The sequence below is a fragment of the Vulpes lagopus genome, chromosome X, assembly GCF_018345385.1.
Source record: "Vulpes lagopus strain Blue_001 chromosome X, ASM1834538v1, whole genome shotgun sequence".
NCBI classification, from domain to species: domain Eukaryota; kingdom Metazoa; phylum Chordata; class Mammalia; order Carnivora; family Canidae; genus Vulpes; species Vulpes lagopus.
In genome coordinates, this window is record NC_054848.1 from 4,350,148 (window position 1) to 4,369,852 (window position 19,705).

At 47.4% G+C, this 19,705-nt stretch overlaps 1 protein-coding gene across 5 annotated transcripts in view; it reads left to right on the forward strand.

Moving 5' to 3' along the window:
- The window catches only part of STS (steroid sulfatase), a 127,796-nt gene that overhangs the window by 10,987 nt on the left and 97,104 nt on the right, over positions 1–19,705 (forward strand). For 2 of the 5 annotated variants that reach the window (XM_041740106.1, XM_041740105.1), the window contains exons 2-3: positions 9,739–9,957; positions 11,022–11,023. The exons of 2 other annotated variants lie outside the window; for them this stretch is intronic. In XM_041740106.1, coding sequence (XP_041596040.1) covers positions 11,022–11,023 — 2 coding nt within the window. In that variant the 5' untranslated portion in view covers positions 9,739–9,957. The remainder of the gene's footprint in view (positions 1–9,738; positions 9,958–11,021; positions 11,024–19,705) is intronic. One more of the 5 variants, XM_041740107.1, reaches the window with a different exon arrangement.

Consider the following 19,705-nt stretch of genomic DNA (forward strand, 5'->3'; position numbering starts at 1 on the left):
AAGGAAGCCAAGGACAACTGTCGCGCATAGGACGTGTTGACCAGTATTGATAATGTGCCCTCCAGTGCCCATTGCCCGGCATCCCCTCCCTGACCCCACCACAGGATGACTATTCCTTCTATGGGGTAACTCCAACCTGAAGCTCCCCGCAGGCCTGCGGGATAGCTTTTGTACCAGTGTACATGACTACGGTCACGACTAGTGTTAGTTCTGGCCTTTGACCCGTCAGGTCTTTTTACCTGTCACCAGGAGAGATTGTCTTCTCAGTCGCACCACCTGTTACCAGAGGGCTGGGTGGGATGCTGGATAGGAATGTGGTTGGAACAATAATGAATGCCTGTGGGTTGTATGAGCTCTCTGGGGTGTGTTGGTGGATGCTGGTGTGACGAACAGTAGAAATGAGGCCATGAGACATGTGACAGCCTGCGGGCATGAGAAAAATAGGTAAATTCTGGGTCAGCTCCACTTGCCCTCCCTTTCCCTGCCTCGCTGGGCTGTAGGAGGGAGAACTAGGGATACCCATCTATTCTTTTTTTCTTTTTCTTCTGTTTTTTTTTATTATTATTATTTTAATGCAGTTAACCTACAGCATTATAATAGTTTCAGGTATAGAGTGTAGTGATTCAGCGCTCCCATCCAGCATCCAGTGCTCATCACAAGTGCACTCCTTCATCCCCATCACCTCTTTCACCCATCCCCCCCACCCGCCTCCCCTCTGATGACCATCAGTTTCTTCTCGAGAGTTTAGAATCTGTTTCTTTTTTTTTTTAAGATTTTATTTATTTATTCATGAGAGATACACAGAGACAGAGGCAGAGACATAGACAGAGAAAGAAGCAGGCTCCGTGCAGGGAGCCCGATGCGGGACTCGATCCCGGGACGCCAGGATCACACCTTGAGCCAAAAGGCAGACACTCAACCACTGAGCTACACAGGCGTCCCTAGAATCTGTTTTTTATTCCACCATAGGCTACACAGGCATCCCTAGAATCTGTTTTTTATTCCACCATAGGCACGCACACGCACGCACACACACTACATCTTCTTTATCCCTCATTCATCTACCAATGGGTAGTTGAGTTGCTTCTGTAATTTAGCTGTTGTGAATAATGCTACAATAAACATTGAGGTGCATGTTGTCTTTTCAAATTAGTGTTTTAATATTTTTTGAGTAAATACCAAGTAATGGAATCACTAAATCACATGGTAATTCTGTTTTTAATTTTTTGAGGAACCTCCGCAGTGGCCGCACCAGGTTGCATTCCCACCAACAGTGCATAGAGTTTTTCTCCACATCTTCACCGACACTCCTTTCATGCGTTTCTGGTTTTAGCCATCCTGATCAGGTGTGAGCTGATACCTCGCTGTGGTTTTGATACGCACTTCCCCGCTGATGAATGATGTTGAGCATCTTCCTGCGTGTGTGTTGGCCATCCGGGTGTCATCTTTGGAGAAATGTCTATTTGTGTCTTGTGCCCATTTTATAAAGTTGGATTTTCTGTTTATTTGTGTGTTGAGTTGTATAAGTTCTTTATATATTTTGGATACTAACCGTTTATTGGACAAATCATTTATAATAATCTTTTCCCTTTCAGGAGGTTGCTTTTCGTTCTGTTGATGGTTTCCTCTGCTGAGCAGAAGCTTTTTATTTTGATGTGGTGTTGAGACGTTATTTTGATAAACGTGTTGAGACTTTTCTTGTGGCATGATTTGTGATTTCTTCTGGAGAATGTTCTGTGTGCACTTGGAAAGATAGGTGTGTTCTGCTGTTTTAGGGTGAAATGTTGTGAATATGTCTCTTAGGTCTATCTGGTTCAGCGTGTCATTCGAAGCTACTCTTTCCTTCTTGATTCTCAACTCGGATGACCTATCCATTAATGTAAGTGGGATGTTAAAGTTCCCTATTCTTATTGTATTACTATGGCTTACTTCCTTTATATTTGTTACTTTATATATATATAAATTTATATTTATATATATATATATGCTTTATATAGCTGCTTTATATACTTGGGTGCTCCCATGTTGGGTGCGTGAATATTTAGAATTATTTTATCCTTTCCTTGGATTATTCGCTTTACAATTGCACTGTCTTTCTTCATCTCTTGTTACAGTCTTTGTCTTAAAGTGTATTTTTTTTCTGGTATAACTACTGCTACCTTGGCTCTCCTTTCACTTCCATTTGATAGATGCTTTTCCATCCTTCACTTTTGATGTGCTTCTATCTTTGGATCTGATGTAAGTCTTGTAGGCAACATATAGATAGGTCTTGCTTTTTTATCCATTCCATCACCCTACGTCTTGATTGCAGCATTCAGTCCATTCACATTGCAAGTAATTATTGATAGGTATGTACTAATTACCATTTGTTGCTTGTTTTATAGTTCTTTTTATAGTTTTTGTCTGCTCCTTCTTTCTGAGAGTTCCTCTCAGGGCTTGCTGGCTCTCTTTAGTGATGTACTTAATTTTTTGTGTATCTATTCTGGTTTTGATTTGTGGTTATCATTAGGTTTATATATAACATCTTATGCATATATTAAATTGATGGATGTTTAGGTTTATATCTATTCTTTACTCTTCTGTCAGCCACATTTTAGGTATATGGTGTCATACTTTACATCCTTTTATTCTGTGAATCCCTTGACTGACTTTTATGGATATACTTAATTTTACAGCTTTTGTGCTTCCTACTCTTCTTACTTGTGGCCTTTCCTTTCTGCTCAAAGAGTCCCCTTTAACATATCTCACTCATATGGCTGGTTTAGTGGTGATGAATTCCTTAAACTTTTGTTTGCCTTAGTCTGTTTTCATTTTTTATTATTTTTCTCTCACTCGCTCACTTTGATTGCTTTCCATTACTCTGTCCACCAGCTCACTGATTCATTCTTCTGCTTCCTCTAGTCTAATATTTATTTCGTCTTGTGTGTTTCTAATTTCAGTTCTTGAGTTCTTTACCTCTGATTGGTTCATTTTTATATTTTCTGTCTCGTTGAGGGTGCTACCAAGATCACTTAATTCTCTACCAAGCATGTTGCTTATCTCAGTTTTGCTTAGCTTTCTTGCTAGGATTTTGTGCTGTTTCTTCATTTGTCTCCTCGGTTTCTCTAATTCTCTGCACGTTTCTTGGTGTGTTAGAAAAGTCACCTGTGTCTCCTGCTCTCGAAAGTAGTCACCTTATGTAGAAGAGATCCTGTAGCACACCGTAGTGCAGTGTGCCCTGCTCACCAGAACCTGGTGCTTCAGGGGTATCTCCTACGTGTCTTCTGTGCACACCACTGTTGTGGCTGAGCTGTGTTTGCCTTCATGCCAATTGTCTACAATGGCTCCTTTTGTATCTGGACAGGGTTTGATCCCTGTGTTGTTAGGGGCCAATCTGTGGTCACCTTGGACTTGAGCAGCTCAGATCATGCATTTTTCAGATATGCAATAACACCAAACTGCAGGACGCTTTCCCCATGTTGTCCTGAGAAGCTTTCGTTGGTGGGTAGGGCCTGCAGTCAGACCAGATATCTGCCCCCAGCCTGCTGCCGACACACATCCATCCTTAAAGAAGGCTGCTTGTAGTACGCTGAGTAGTGATTCCTCCAAACCATGTTATTGCTGGAACCTCAGCATATGACGTTATTTGGAAATAGAGTCATTGCAGATGTAAATAAATACTTGTGAAGTTATGGTGTGGTCATAGTGGAGTGAGATGGGCTCCAATCCAAGATGACTGGTGTCCTTATAATGAGACTACTAGACAGACATCTATGGAAGGAGGATGATGTGCAGACATATAGGAGGAAGTCCATGTGACAATGGAGACAGAATTTAGAGTCATGCATCTCCACGCCAAGGCATGGCAGGGATTGCTGACAACTGTATATATGCTATCTTACTGCCTTTTTAAAATATGCTGATATTTATAAGAAATCCTTTCTCACAGCTCCTCATTTCCAGTTCTGTGTTGAACTTATGATTACCCAAAGACTACCATTCATAGTTCCTCAAGAGTAATCTCCAAAGAAATGTGTGGGAAATATCAGAAAGGGAGACAGAACATAAAGACTCCTAACTCTGGGAAACGAACTAGGGGTGGTGGAAGGGGAGGAGGGCGGGGGGTGGGGGTGAATGGGTGACGGGCACTGAGGGGGGCACTTGACGGGATGAGCACTGGGTGTTATTCTGTATGTTGGCAAATTGAACACCAATAAAAATAAATTTATCAAAAATAAATAAATAAATAAGAAAATGGAAAAACTGCAAAAAAAAAAAGAGTAATCTCCAGACCTCATTATACAATGAATTTAAGATATAAATCCAGCAAACATTTTATGAAACCCCCTCTGTCTGCTGCTATACACAACCTTTAGAACAATGCAAATACAAAGATATGGAAAATCATATACTCAGTTTATGGAGAGGAGATGTAACCGTCACCCCCATTGCCACCAAGTGCTGTGACTCAGAGGGACAAAATCACTCACCCAAGATCAGTTGAGTTATTCCACAGTTAATAAAGTCATAGCCCTGGAATTGGTATCTTGCTAGGCTTGGTTTCCATAGTTGAGGTTTTTCTACGACCTGTGGTATACAGCATATTACAGGACCTGTTCATTGCATCTACAGTGGATTTTGGCTACTTTATATAGTGCCTGGATGAGAATAGTCGATTCCAATATTCTCCCATTTATTTTTTAGAAATGTCAAATTGCCAACTAAGCCTGTGAAAATTTTAATACCCTTTGTATAGATTGAAAACAATAGCAACTGTCCCATCCAGAGCAGGCCCGAAGGTGGCCTGACTAAAACTAAGGCAAGGCAAATCAAGTTGGTTGGCAAATTTAAAACCATCCCCATGGCAACAAGAGACAATTCGGTGATTATAATTATTTTCCCCCATTGGGTCACCATTATTATGTTTATCTGACTTAAGGAATTTGTTTTGTGTCATAAATCTATAAAACTCAGCCCTATTTCAGGCATAAACGCTACTTTATAGTTTGACTCAAGTACTAAAAATCATCGTATTTTGGATTATGGACTTGAAATAAACCTAGCCTGCTAGCGATATGACTGAGTGTCCACCATGTGAAATGGGAAATACAACATAGTTTTTGTTGCTTTTTCATTGTACTTTGCCAGTTAAAAATTTGTGTCTGCAGGAAAGGGGCCTCTGAATTAGGAATGCAACTGTCTGATTTGGTTGGATAATCCAGATGTTCTTCATGTATAGAGTGATATCTTGATACTCTGATTAACTCCCAGTATTTCCACCATCCCAGGTAACACAAGCTTTCAGCATATGCTGAATATCGATATACATCTACGATTTCTTATCTGTAGCCCTGAGGGCCTGATGTATGTTAGAAATCAGAATTATGCATATTTTATGAGGATAGTACATGCCTTTGCCGTATGTCACAGAACACCCTCATCAAGTGGGGACAGCACTCAGTAATCAAACACATTAGTATTCCTGCAGAAAAATGTATGACTATCCCTCCAAATGCGGTATATGAAGACAACAAGTGCTGTCATTGTTCATTGAAACTATATTTTTATAGTAATATAGAAATAATAAATCAAACTGTATGATAATAGAGTCTCAATACCCTGAATAATTTTATTTCTAAGAAAAACATCGGATACAGCCAAGTCAAAATAAGTCAGTTATCTGTATGTGTCCCTGTAATGTATGTTCATGATCTCTGGATGCTTGATTACCTTTCATGAAGAGGGTACTCTAGGGCCACCATAGGGCTCTCATTAGGTGGTAGGTAGCCATGTGATCAAGGCTAGGGGATAAGAGTCTCCAGAGATGAATGTATCGTGAAAGACAAGCCTCTAAAAGACATCTTTCACTGTCATCTCTCTTGTTAAACTACCATCATCTCTGGTTCCTGAGGCCAACAATCAACAGGTCACATTTCAACCGTAGGTAGGTCAGGGGTTGGCAAGCACATCCCATATAGGGCCACATGGTAAGTATTGTCGGCTTTGAGGATCCCGTTTGCTAGCAGTGGAAAAGTAGCCTTAGGTGGTATATGAAGGCATAGACGTGACTGTGTCCAGTAACACCTTATTTACAAGAATAGGCAGTGGGCTATGTTTAGCCCACAAGTCATACTTGGCCAAAACTTGTTCTGTGGGATTTTTTTTTCACTCTTGTTGAGAAGTTTATGATCATTAACACCACTATTATCCTTGTGCTTATTAGTGTAGCAAACAAACAGTTGTAGAAAATGTTTATTTGCAAAATTCCTTGCTTAAAAGGCCATAGCATAGATTTCACATTAAAGAGCAAATAAGTACCTAAAGCGTTGCATTTCATAGGAACTATGTGAGCAGGAACACCAGAAACTCTATTATTTCATGGTTTGCACCTAGCCCAGCATATTTCTTATTGGTATGCTGGTCCTTGGATTACTCAGAAAATATTCTCTGGAAAGTCCTTCTTCACATGATGATGAGACAAGAAATTGAGTCCACATAGCAATCATCTTGGCTGTTGGTTTTTCTAATCAATGAGTGCTCTATCCTGCCTTTGCCTGAGGCATTGACACACCTAGGGACCAGCAGGCTGAGCTTGAAGACCTCACTCCCATCGCTTTTGAGGGTTTGCCTAGGGTTGTAGGTTGGCGGGAAGCTGGGGCGGTTTCATCATATTGTACATGTATTGAGGACTAAAGCTCTCATCAGCTCTTGTTTTGTGTTGAGACCCAGGAAATAGATTATGGGACAAGGCGAGTTTTGGTGGTGATGGTGGGAGTTCTTAGGATCCACACTTGTAAGGAAGATGAGGCAGAGGGAGAAGTTGGGTTGTCATGCCCTCATGACAGAGACCTCACCCTGTTTGGGAGGGAGCTCTGGAGCTGGTACGGGCCTCAGAGTTGTCTCACTTTGAAGAAAGGAGGGTGCACGTTTGGGCCCAGCCACGTCGAAGGTGGGGGAATGGCATCACCTTGGAGAAGGTCCCTGCTCTCTCTGGCTGAGAGCAGTTCCCAAAGACACACTTAGCTGAGAGCCATCCGTTCCCAACACGAGGAGCGGCTGGCAGGGAAGGTGACCTCTGTCTTCACTTGGTGTCAGGATGCTTGCTGTGGCATCCCCAAGGGTCTTCTCCTTGCAGAGTCCTCAGCACCATATCCCACACCTTCGTGTTCAGAAGATGGTTTTCACTGTGGGTTTCCATTAGCTTCTTAAACCCCTTCAGTCGGTCCTCTGAGTATTCACACTTGGCTTGTGTGTGTAAAGTACGACTGTAGTCTACATGGCCACCATCGCTGGTGAGAGACGCTTCCTCTCCTTCCCCTCACTGCTACTCGAGGGGTGTCTTGAACTCTTCTGGACGGTTTCCCAGTGTAATTAAGCCTGGTGTCACAATAAAGCAGCTTCGTCCTAGCCGGTAGCAGAGGCTGGGCGGTTAACATAACAATCGGATACCGCCAGTCTCTTCAGGTTGGGTTTTGCTGCCCCATACAACTTGGAGTTCTCAAACATTTTCTAATTTCCAGGGCTTTTTACATCTCAAAATCAAGGACAGGGGTTGGTGGATGCCGACTACATCCTTAGACCCCTGTTGTGGTTTGCAGTCTTAGACAACTGAATGGAGAGGGGCTGGAGAGTGATGGACCGATGACCGAGTACATGACAGTTACGATGGTGATAGATCAACAGAGACAGGAAGGGGTAGTGAAGCATGCTTATGATTTGTGAATTCAGCAGCTCATCAGCGTACGGGTTCCTGATAATAAAGCAGACGTCACCTCTTGGTCTTCAGTGTTTTGTTCTGTGACTATAACTTGGATTGTAAGTTATGTCTAAATAGACGTATTTTTGTGTGACTTACCCTAACAACAGTGGGACCATCATTGATACATACCTTGTTGCTGCGTGTGATTGTTGGCAGAAACTGGACGTGACCCGTCGCTCCCCTCCCAGCTTCTTTTCCTACCTCTGTGATCACACCCACTTTAGTGATTATTGGACCAGTGGTCGTGCAGTTTCCAAACCTTGACTTGATGGCTTTGGGGACCAGCACACTCTTTGTGGTGGAAGGCTGGGTGGGTGATTCTCTCTGTTGAGGGGCTGTCCGGTGCATCATATGATATTTAAGAACATCTCTGGTCTCTACCCACTGGATGCCAGTAGTACCTACCCAATCGTGAGAACCAACAATGTCTATAGACATTGCCTAATGACCCCCGTGGGGCGGAATCACCCCTGGGTGAGAACGATTCCACTACTGTTTTGAAAACTGTCCTTTGAGCCTGGGCCGTTAGATATCCTGTGCTGGTCCCCCTCTGCAGGTGGGGTTTCTTGCAGTAATACCGCTGTGATAGGCATTGTGACTTAATCTCCTTCTCTCTGTTTCTTCTTCTTCATCACTCCCCAGGGGTAGTAAGCACAAAGTATCTAACATGGGTCAAAGGGTTTCCATGCTGTTATCTCGAAATCTATTTTCTGTAAATAAAAGGAGTGGGCAAGAGAAAGGAAAATGGTGATTTGGATCTCTCCTGCCTCGCAAGGGGGAGTCACCCGAATGTTCAAACCCACATCCATACGATCTTAGTCTTGCCGAACAATGTCATGGTGAGTGGGCTGACGAGATGACCCTACCCGTTGGCTCTGTCCTCCCAGCAGTGGGAGGTTAAGGATCAGAGCTGACAGCACAGCATTCCGTTTCAACAAGAATCCACCATGAAATGCCATGGGGAAGATTGATTACGGTTTCAAATGCCATCTCTGGGAGGGGGGCGGGGCGATAACATTTCTGGGACACTGATTGAACCTGAGAAATTGTTGTTGGAAGCTTAACTTCCATAAAGCACGATCGGTATTTACAAAAATCCACAGAATAGTAATTTTTTTCCAGTGCGCTGTTCTCTTGTGAATATGACTTAACGGGTGGGATCATACTTCACGTTTTAAAGCTTGAACAATGGATTTATAATTGTTTCAAGGCATATGCCAAATGCCAACGAACTAAAAATACATAGACTTGGGTAGATTCAAGTCCGCCTTCACGGGCAGGACTCGAGAGCACGTCGAAGAACTCTGCGTGGAGAGTCGGACAGTAAATATTTTCAGCTGTGCAGCCAGACACGCTCTTGTGCGGCTGGTGAACTCCGACGTGACCGCGTGGAAGCAGCCAGTGATGATCAAGCCACCGAGTGGGGCGGTCGTGTTCAAGCACACCGTCTTTGTGGACACTGAAATACGGATTTCATCCACTCCTCACACACCACAAAGTTTGCTTTTTTTCAACCATTTAAAAATGTGAGAAACGTGCTCCCTTGGTTATAAAAACAGAGAAGGGATGGTCCCGCGAGTGAGCGTTTGCAAGCCCAGCTCTGTTCAGAATATACTTGCTGAGAGCTGCTGCGGCGAACAAGTGGCCCCTGAGCTCTTGATCCTTAGAGCCTGCAGGAAGGACACATAGCAAATAAGAAGAAACCACCTACGTGCGTCATTATGCACCTAGTGACGAAGGCTCCCCAGGGGGAACCAGGTGCTGCGGCACTTAGCCATGGGGGCATACATTTGCTTGGTGTTTGTAATCAGGGGGGCTTCTCAGGGGTGGTGGCTAGTCAGCCGAGGCCTGGAGGCAAGCGGTGATTAGGCGGAGAGTGGAACGAGCCGTGCGGGAAGGGACATCCTCCATCCTCCAGGAAGAAGGGGCTTGTTGCACGGAAGCATCTCAGCGTGTGCCCTTGCAGCGTCTGATTCTTCTTCCTTTGAATGAACTCACAGGCTGAGCCCGGGGCCCCTCGATCGCGTCTGCTGAGAGCCTCTCCCGCCACTGTGCCCGCACGCGGTGGCCTCGGACGTGACGATCTTTGAGGACGACCGCCCGAGACGAGCTTGAGTCGGTACCAGTGTGAGTAGAGCAAGTACCACGAGGTCCCTCCACTGTGTTACCACTGCCTGTGGCCCCGGTGCTCACCTCCCCGTGACCATTGCTTGAGTCACGTGGAGTACCTGAGAGCACTAGGGTGGCGTCGTGGAGGATCTGGCGTGGTGGGGACAACGGGAACGTGGAGCCCGCCTGTCCCTTTTGTTCGGAAGGGACTTTCCCATGAGAGGTCCTGTCTGCCCAAGAGGAGCATCGGGTGGGGCACACTTGCTTTCTAGACAAGCAGGGTGCCCCGAAGGACGGCCGTGCACGCTCTCTGACAGCAGAAGTACATAGCACGTGTGGGGGACACGCAAGCAATGTGGGGTGGGGGTTTTATAAATGGAGTAAGGCATTTTTGAGACCTCTAGGTGACTCCAGAAGTGCCAGCCCTACAACTAGTGGTGGAGCGGTTCTGCTTATGGCTCTGCTTGTTGATCTCAACCACTTTGCTTCCAACACCTGAGGGACAGATGGTTTCCCTCCTGCAGGAGGAGCGCCTCCCCCTGGTGGGGGTGAGTGAGGAGGGACGGGCCAGCTCCCTTCCTGCAGGAGGAGCACCTCCCCCTGGTGACGGTGAGTGAGGAGGGACGGGCCAGCTCCCTTCCTGCAGGAGGAGCGCCTCCCCTTGGTAGAGGTGCATGAGGAGGGACGGGCCAGCTCCCTTCCTGCAGGAGGAGCGCCTCCCCCTGGTGGGGGTGAGTAAGGAGGGACAGGCCGGCTCCCTTCCTGCAGGAGGAGCACCTCCCCCTGGTGGGGGTGCGTGCGGAGGACAGGGTGGCTCCGTCTGCAGGGTGGGTGCTGTTAGACACTCAGACCGTGTCACTGTCCCGTGGGGCACCGGGCTTGGAGAAATGTGCACAGAGACGCTTTGAGAGAAGGTATGGGCTCACAGTGGCCTTGGGAGGGCTCCACAGACAGAGCCACCTCATGGGCTCACAGGTTCCTGGCATTGGGATCGCAGCTCTCGTCCCGCTGGCCTCGTATCCCCGGGAAGCTGAGTAAGCGCTCTGTGTCCACGGTTCCTCCTGTAACATGGGGGTGCCCAGGGTGACTGAAAAGTAAAGGGTGATGTTGTTGGGAAGACAGAGCCGGTGATGACCAGGGTGATCCCGGCACCGAAGGTGACGGAGGCCGAGAGATGTAACCGTGCCCAGAACTGCAGTGTGGACGGTGGCGTTGCTAATGGCAGGCAGGCAGCCCTCCAGCAGGGCGACCTTGCCCTCGGGGGGTGGCAGTCTGGCAAGTGGGGAGGCGTTTTTGGTCTCATACCCTGGAGGAGTTTTGCTGGTGGCATCTGGTGGGCGGAGGCCCAGGTGCTGCTCCACATGCTGCATCCTGCATCCCACCCACACAGCTCTGCACCGCCCCTGCTCCACTTAGCCCCAGGCCTCAGGTGCAGAACCCCCACCCCCACCCCCCATCACCCACTTAATCTCTCTCTTCCTGCAACACTCAGTGGTGTTTTACTTTCAAGGATCTGCGTTAGAATAAGAATTAAAGAGAACAAAGAGAGAAAGACCTTTTAGGATTTTTTTTTTCTATTACATTGAAACCCACAGCAGAGGATTCTCCTATTGGAGTAAACGTCCCAGGAGGCTTAAAGCCTTGGCTTGCGGTTCATGCTTAATACTTAGCGGCTTAACAGATTCATTTTCTATTGTGATTTCTGTAATTTGTTCCTTAAAAGGCTCGTTTGTTCCTTTTCTTTGTTTCAGAAACAAACTTTTTCTGGGGCTTTGAAAAATCATTTATTTTCTCGACTTCTTGTTAAGGCAGGAGCTGGCTCCCAGTTCCGACATAGCTTTCAAAGCCGAAAGCACCTGCTAAGAAGAGTTTTATTTTTATTCCCCTAGAAAATAACTGTACATTTTGCAGGGAGATAGTTTGAGTACCTTTTTTTTTTTTTTTTTTTTTTGTGGTGCATGTGTCATTTTAGTCTGGAGGGGACATTCTTTGGACCCAGCTAGAAGAGCTCAGAAAAAATTGACAGACTCAGTAGCTAATTAGAAGTATGCAGCTGAAAAGGCTCATGATTAATTCATGATAAACTAATACAACATTCATTATTCTTTCTTAATGTTCTGATGTGGGAGTCTTTCAGTGGGGACTAAAATATCTGTGCCTAAATACCTAATAACAATATCCATTATATCTTACCAACGAAAAGCCATCCTCACGGGGTACTTTAATGTACCTCACAATTCAAAATCCAGGGCTCAAAAAAATAAATAAATAAAATAAAATCCAGGGCTCTTGAATACAACATATTAAACCTTTCCCCTGTCCTTAAGTGGGTTGTTGATCATCAACAAAATACTTTCATCTTATCTCTGATATTTTTCTTTCCTCCTCCCTCTAAAAAAAGGCTGAGTGAAATTAAACTTTTCTTATGAAACCCTAAAAAAAAATTTCCGTTTCGTGAGACATCACGTTATTTGACAAGACCTGCCAGCAGTCTCTTGATTTATTCTGCTTTAAATATATACCAGGATAGTCATTCTTTTTAATCCTTTGGTGACAATGAAAAGATTTTTCAAGGGGACTGTACATCCTTAGGAAGGATATTTTGTGGCAGCAAATACTCGTGATAATAAGCAGCGTTGAGGGTTAAGATCGTTCCACCCCCCCCCCAAAAAAATTATGGAGACTGCGTGTCTCAGAAAAAGCGAATGAGAGATGGTTCATCATCAGATCCTTCGTGAGAGAAGATCAAGCGGTGTGGAGATGGCACCTTTGACAGAGGGATCACCGGCCCTGGGCACCTTCGTGTCACGTGTCTTCTGATAAGCAGCTGCCGGGACACGAAATCGCCCGTGTGTCGTGTCCCTGCCCAAAGCCTTCCGCCGGAATCTGTGCACAAGGAGATGCGTCCACGAACCCCGAGTGTAGCACCTTGTAAAACACGATTGACCTGGATTCTTCCAAAATAGTGTCATGGGACGCCAAGAAAGGTCAGGGGCTGCTCCAGATTTACAAGGATGGAGGAACAGAACAGCGGTACCCGAATGTGGAACGGGTCCTGGATGGGTAAAGGATCCCAGGTGGGACAGCTATTCAGGGACTGTGTCCTCGTGAGTCGACGGATTGAGTGTTGGTGTGTGAGGTTGCTCTGACCGCGTTGTGCCTCTGGAGGAAACGTCCCTATTGTGGACGTGCGGCTGTTTAGAGCACCACGGGTATGATCTCTGCACGTCCCTGTGAAGCATCATGATAGGCAAACACGTGTCGTGTGCTTTCTGAATCTTGTGATGCAGCCAAAGTGTATGCATGTAGGTGCACGTGTGTCTACGTGCGTGTGTCCACACAGAGGCGAAGCAAGCCATTTTTGCAAAGCGTAAGCAGTTAGTAAAGGTAGGTGAACGAGTATACGTGCGTTCATTTGTACTTTCACTTGTTCTGTGATTTCGGAAGTTGGTGAAAATAAGTTTCCGGGCATATTCGTTCTCCTGTGCGAGGAGGGGCCTTGCCACCGTTGATCGCGTAGCTTCAGGTCTCGTAGAGGACCAGTGTTCAGCAGGCACGCGCGCTGGGAGCCCTCGGGTGTCGGAAGCACGGGTGCCTGTGTGGCCGCGGCGCTCAGCATCTCCTGGGCCCGACTGTGAGCGATGGCTCATCACGTTGCGTGGTTGTGGGCTATACGCGGCAAAATGTCATGCCTGGGACTCTGAAGGTGGTGAGTCCCCGTTTCTTTGTTGGGTGATGTTTAGGGAACAACTGCAGATGCCGTCATCTCGCTTTTCTGTGTGGCTTGTCTCCATGGTATGGAGTGCTTGGTGGGCTCTTGTTGGCTGCTCCACGCACAAGGTGTCATTGGCAAATTCGGGTGCCACCCTGAGTCCTGCTTCCTCGTCCCTGACACAGGGTGCACCAGAGAGCTTGATCACAAGCTCCTAGTACCCGGGGGGTAGACTCAGGTGCATGCAAATGAGCTGTGTTGTCGACCTCCCATCCTGCACCGGTGTGTGCGTGGTTGGCCGAAGCCGGCTCAGCTCACCTGCCGCGGGCCTGTGGGTGTTCGCATCAGGGCAGGAGCGTGAAAGCCCTGCTTGCCTCGCTTCGCAACTCAGAGCAATCATTTCATTGTATGTTTTTCTTATAACCACACATCACAGCCACTAAGGAATGAACCATTCTGTTATAAGAAGGCGTCTACAGATACGCTCGAGCCAGACACTCAGCTTGTGGCCCTGACATCCGTTCTCCTGAAACCATGCGGGATGCTGGAGCCCATCGGCTGTGCTCGGCTCGCCCGTTCCTGTTGGAAGCATAAGGGCTGCCCACATGGCCACTGGGAGCCTCATCAGGGCTGGGGTCATGGTCCGCGGTGATCCCACCCGCTTCTAGCCACATTGTAGTGCACGTGCTTTGGTTGTGTGGCTGGCAATATGGAAGAGGAATGACACTGCCTACGTCTGCACTGCATGTGGGCTGTTCTGTTGATCAGGATTGTTTTCTTCCCTTAAAAAGCTCATATTAGAAAATAAAATAAAATAAAATAAAAATAAAAAATAAAACTCATATTAGGCTCTTCAGTATCGGAGTGGGCTCTGTAGAAAGATAGTTGACTGCTCCGGAGTTCCGAGTATGACGTGGGAGATTGTTTGAAGTCAGGAAATAATCCACACCGTGACTTCAGATCCGTCGTCATCTCTCCGTATGAGATGTTGGAAGACACCGATGAAATGCCTGCGATGAGACTGATTTTATCACGTGGAGCCACAGCCTTCTAATGTTAAGACAATTGATGAAGAGTGGTGAGCGTGGTAGTATCTCAGCCTGTAGGCTGTGCTGCTGTAGATGTCTGTGTTCAATCTGTGCTGTTCGCCTGGGCTGCTTAGTGTTTCTATTTTTATTGAGGTCAACTCGAATCTGACGACAGGATGGAAATCTACCATCGAGCATCATGTTTCCCTCATATCGTTCTTCTGTGACATACGACGTGCATCCTTCCTTTCAATCCTTCACCTTTACCACCGTACTTTAGTCCGTGGGGGTCCTCAGAGTTTTATAGCTTGTTTCCAGGGCCTGAGGGGATTTTCCACGTGTGTTTAATCACGTTATGTTTCATACTAGGTGAATGCGGAGCCAGTTGACTTCAATTACCTGTCAAGTTTGTGCATTTCAAGATCTCATCTTCGAGGTAGGGGCTGATCGGGTGCACGGCTAGTGTATATTCACGATAGTGGCTCAGAAGTCACTTCCTTGATGACTTACGGATGTTCTTGGTTTAGAAAAATGAGCATCAGAGTAGTTTCTTCTGAGGGGGAAAGAAAAATCATTGAGTCCAGGATAAATTGGCCTCTGAAGGACGTTTCTCCTTGATAAAGATGGGAAATGGCGTCACGGCATCCTTCGGTTTTGGAGGCATCGCCATCCCAGTGCAAAGATAAGTGTGTTAAGCAGATGTAATAATGCTGAACATCATACTGATGCCTAAAAGCACGTCATCTTCAACTCGGATTGACTTCACATTTCAAATATCAGAGAACTTTGTGAACTTCAACTTCTTTTTTCAACGGTAACTCGTCTTGATTCGACATACGATTCTAGGTCATCTTCATTAGAAAAGTCGAAAACGGGGTCCCACGGTCTTGCTTTCCTGTGAATAATTTGAAGACAGTATTAAAGTGACATGTTTTGTTGTCCATGTTCTTTTTCATCGTATTGAAGAGCACACGGGACCCAGGAGGAAATGCCCTAAGAGGATTCTACGTCAGGCGTGCAGGAAATGTCGAGGTTGCATGTCGTGACTCTAGACGCTCGCATCTCGAGCCCTCGCATGATGTATGTGACCTGGAAGAAGAAATGCTTCAGTTCTTTCCCGGCCGTATGAGTGTAATAAACACCCTCACGCTCTGATTTCCAGACGCAGGATGAGTGCAGTGGGGCCAGGCTGCATCTGAAAAGCACGTAAATGAGTTCCCTTCTTTCTCCTCCTCTCTATGTGGTTGTTTTTTGGGTCCAACGTGGAAAACAATGGATGAGGAGAGGGAAGAAGGAAGGTAAATTTGGTCTGTTTTTTTTTTTCTTTTTTTTAAATGTAGTGATGGGAACAAGTCTGCAGGAATGAAAAGCATCCGTAGCACTGTGCTTAGTTAGCCCCTTTCCCTAGGGCCGCGTCTGAAGGACGTGGGGGACCTTCCATGGATCCGGCCAAGGGATGCGAGTCCTGGCCGCCTCTGCAGCCTCACATGCACCTGTCTGCAGCATGCACCTCCTGGACGGGGACATGCTCCGAGTCAATGACAAGGATGCTCCTTCGAGAAGTTCTCAACGTGAAAACCCAGAGTCCGTGCTTTTTTTTTAAAGATTGTATTTATTTAGGGATCCCAGGGTGGCTCAGCGGTTTAGTGCCTGCCTCTGGCCCAGGGCGTGATTCTGGAGACCTGGGATCGAGTCCCACATCGGGCTCCCTGCTTCTCCCTCTGCCTGTGTCTCTGCCTCTGTGTCTCTCTGTGTCTCTCTGTGTCTCTCATGAATAAATAAATAAAATCTTAAAAAAAAAAGATTTACTTATTTCTTTGAGAGACACATGGAGCCTACGCTGGAGGAGGGGCAGGTGGAGCGGGAGAAGCAGCCTGGCTGCTGACCGGGGAGCCCCTGCGGGGTCAGTCCTGGGACCCCAAGATGAGGACTGGAGCCGCAGGCAGAGGCATTAGGTGCCGCCCGGTTATGTGTCTTACTTAGCCTGCATCTTGGTCCCACGCACATGCATGCGGCCGAGCTAAGGGGCCCATTGCTGCAGCTCAGACAGGGGGCACCACAGACTGGCAATGAAGCCACTTTACGTCCTGCCCTTGGGTCCCGTCGGGGCCACTCTGGAGGTGTGGGCTTCTTGGTCCTGGCATCCCCGAGATGCCGGTGCTCCATGGCAGGTGTGTCCCTGGGCCCCCACCACTTGAGGGAGCTGCCCTGGAGACCTGGCATCTTTGCCCCAGCTCGTGGGTATAGACGCTTCCCGTCCCACCGTGTGGGTTTGTGGGGCCGTGGAGCCACCGACGGTATAATGTGAGAGCGGCTAAGAGCCTTGAGACGTGGTTCGAGGCCTCCGCGGGCCCCTGGGCTTGTGGCTCGCAGGCGAGGACAAGCCCGGCCCGTCGTGGCCACCAGTGTCCTGTTCTTGGCTGCCCCGGGTCAAATCCTCAGTGCCCCCCTCTCCCCAAATCTGCAACAGCGTCTGTGCCTTTCTCCTCTCCCCCTGTCGTCCTCACTGTGGAGGTGGTTTTCTGCTTTTCCAGCTAAACAAACCAACAAAACTGCGACGCAGAAGCGCAGTAACCGCAGCAAATGCCACCAAGCCCCGGATGAAACGGGTTAGAGCCACGGTGTCAGCCCTTGACACCCTCGCACGCTGCCCTGCTACTATCACAGCTTCTTCCACGAGCGGGAAAGCTCCAGAGATTAGAAATCTGTGGAAACTCAGTTCTCTGCGATGACTGTTTATTAAGCATTTACCATGTGCTTGTGCTAAAAGAATACGCTGCTTAAAACGAGGTCTCTAAAAAGAGAATCTTTTTTTTTTTTTATGACTGCATGACAAGGGCCAGCTGCACAGCATTTGACAAAACATCATGATTTAAAAATCAGAGCTCATCACGTTGAAGTCGTCTCAATTAGGGTCTCTTTAGGCCACCTGGGAGCACAGGTTCATGGTCTTTTTGTTCCCATTAGTGGAAATTACCATATTTGAGGAGTTTTGTGAATTTAATTGTGACGTCATATCCCTCGGCACAAAGGCGGTGTGGTTAAGTCCTGCTCAGCAGGAATTTCTTTTTCTTTTCTTTTTCTTTTTTTTTTTTTGGCTTTCCTTTTTCTGATTTGAAAAGTAAGTAAACTATTTGATAAAATGCAAGAAAGTAATGAAAGAATGTGTAAAAATAGGTTCGTCACCCTCCCTCAAAACCGGTTATAGATGGAGTCACACCGTCTTTCCCTCCCAGTACGTACGTGTGTGCCTGCACATGCGTCGACCTGTCACATGTACGTGTCCAGGTAGAAATGTGAATCTTTCTTTTTAAAGATTTTATTTATTTATTCATGAGAGATAGAGAGAGGCAGAGACACAGGCAGAGGGAGAAGCAGGCTTCCTGCGGGGAGCCCTATGCGGGACTCGATCCCAGAACCCTGGGATCACGACATAAGCCAAAGGCAGACGCTCAACGGCTGAGCTACCCTGGTGCCCCTATATTTTTTTTTATTTTTAGGCAGTGGCTTGTAACATCCTTCTGCATCCTAACAGGATGGGCGACAATGACCTATTTCCTCTGAACGGCTGTGTCCGCTCACCGTGCTTCGCACCCTGCATTGCTCTGCAGAGTGGTCTCTGCTGTGCTGCCCGCTGTCACAGGGCACAGCCGTGGGCTTGCACGCGTCTAGTGCCCAGGCCTCACGGGAAGACGGAAAGCACATGCTTTCCCATTAAACGGTCTCACGCCAAGCATGAGACCGTGCAGCCCAGCACAGGGGGCGGGGTAGATTTTGAGCCCTCAGAGGGAGCCCCATCCCCTTGAATTCCACTGGGCGTACAGAGCGATTTCTCACCGCCGAAACAGCAGCACCCCGATTTCACAGTAAAAGAGAAGCAATGCAGCTGTAATTATTGGCGGTGTATTAATCCTGTGTCACTGTCCACCCCCCCAAGATGCACGTGACGTTGCTGTCCAGCTCTTGTTTGGGGAGGTCAGTGGAGCGCATGACAGCCGGAGAGGCAGGCCGTGGCCGTGAACGCTCTCAGCTACACCAAGGCCGGAGGCCAGAGTTGCAAACGGTGGGCCCGGGCTGTGTGCACAGGCTCAGTTCCGGGGCCCGCCCGACTGGGGGCCCCGTGGTTTGCCTGGGGTACATCTCCAGGTTGGAAATCATTTTTCCTTTGCATCTGGAGACCCTCATCTTACAGAATTCAGGGTGGCCATTGAAACACCAAAGCCACTCCGGGTCTTTCTCCTTCTGGATGTCGTGCATCTCCTCTTCGCACGCACGTGTGATCTTTCCTTTGGCCTCGATGTCCTCGGATTGGGTGATCCTGGCTGTTCCTCTGGGTCTGTGCTCCGTCATGGTGTCGGGCCCGCGGTCATCTCTCCGCTGTGCTGATGCTCATCCTTTAACTCCTGAAAAGTCTTGTCTCGGGCTGCCGCTTGGTGACTTATCCCTGTACGTGCTTTTCTGTTTCTTCTTTCCTCCAGTCGGATCTCTGCGTGTCATGTGCCGATTCCGTAGCTGCTCCCCAGTTATCGATCGCCTTGCTGTTCGGCTGCATCTTCCTTTGAGACACCCTCCGCTTACTCTTCCCGGCTGAATTATTTCACTTGTCATGTGCTGCATTTCCAAAACTTCTGTTTTGTTCTCCAAATGTGCTTTTCTCCAAGCATCTTTTATTGGTCTACTTATGGATGGATTGATTGAAAGATTTTAAAAAAAAAAAAAAAAAGAAAGAAAGATTTTCTTTTTTTTGGAGGGGGTCCTTTTGTCTGTGATCCTCCCGTTACAGAGTCCTTCCAGATATATTCGGCTCCTCTGCTTGAGTTTACAGAGAGCAGGGAGGTTGTGCACCGCCGAGGCGAAGCTCTGTGCTCGTTGGCATGCTTCCCCGGTTCTCGGTTGTCGGGTAGCTGGCCTTTCCATCCGGTACCTGTGGCTGTCATGGGCTGCGGTGTGGGAATGTCCACTTTCTGCAGAGAGGGACACAGACAATCAGCAGGACCCACAGGACCTGCAGGACCCGCAGGACCCACAGGACGAGGTCCCTGGCTGTGTCGGGCAGGGTGGCTCACCCCATTTCAGTATCACGGGCCCCCCAGCCGGCACGCTGCAAAAACCCATCGG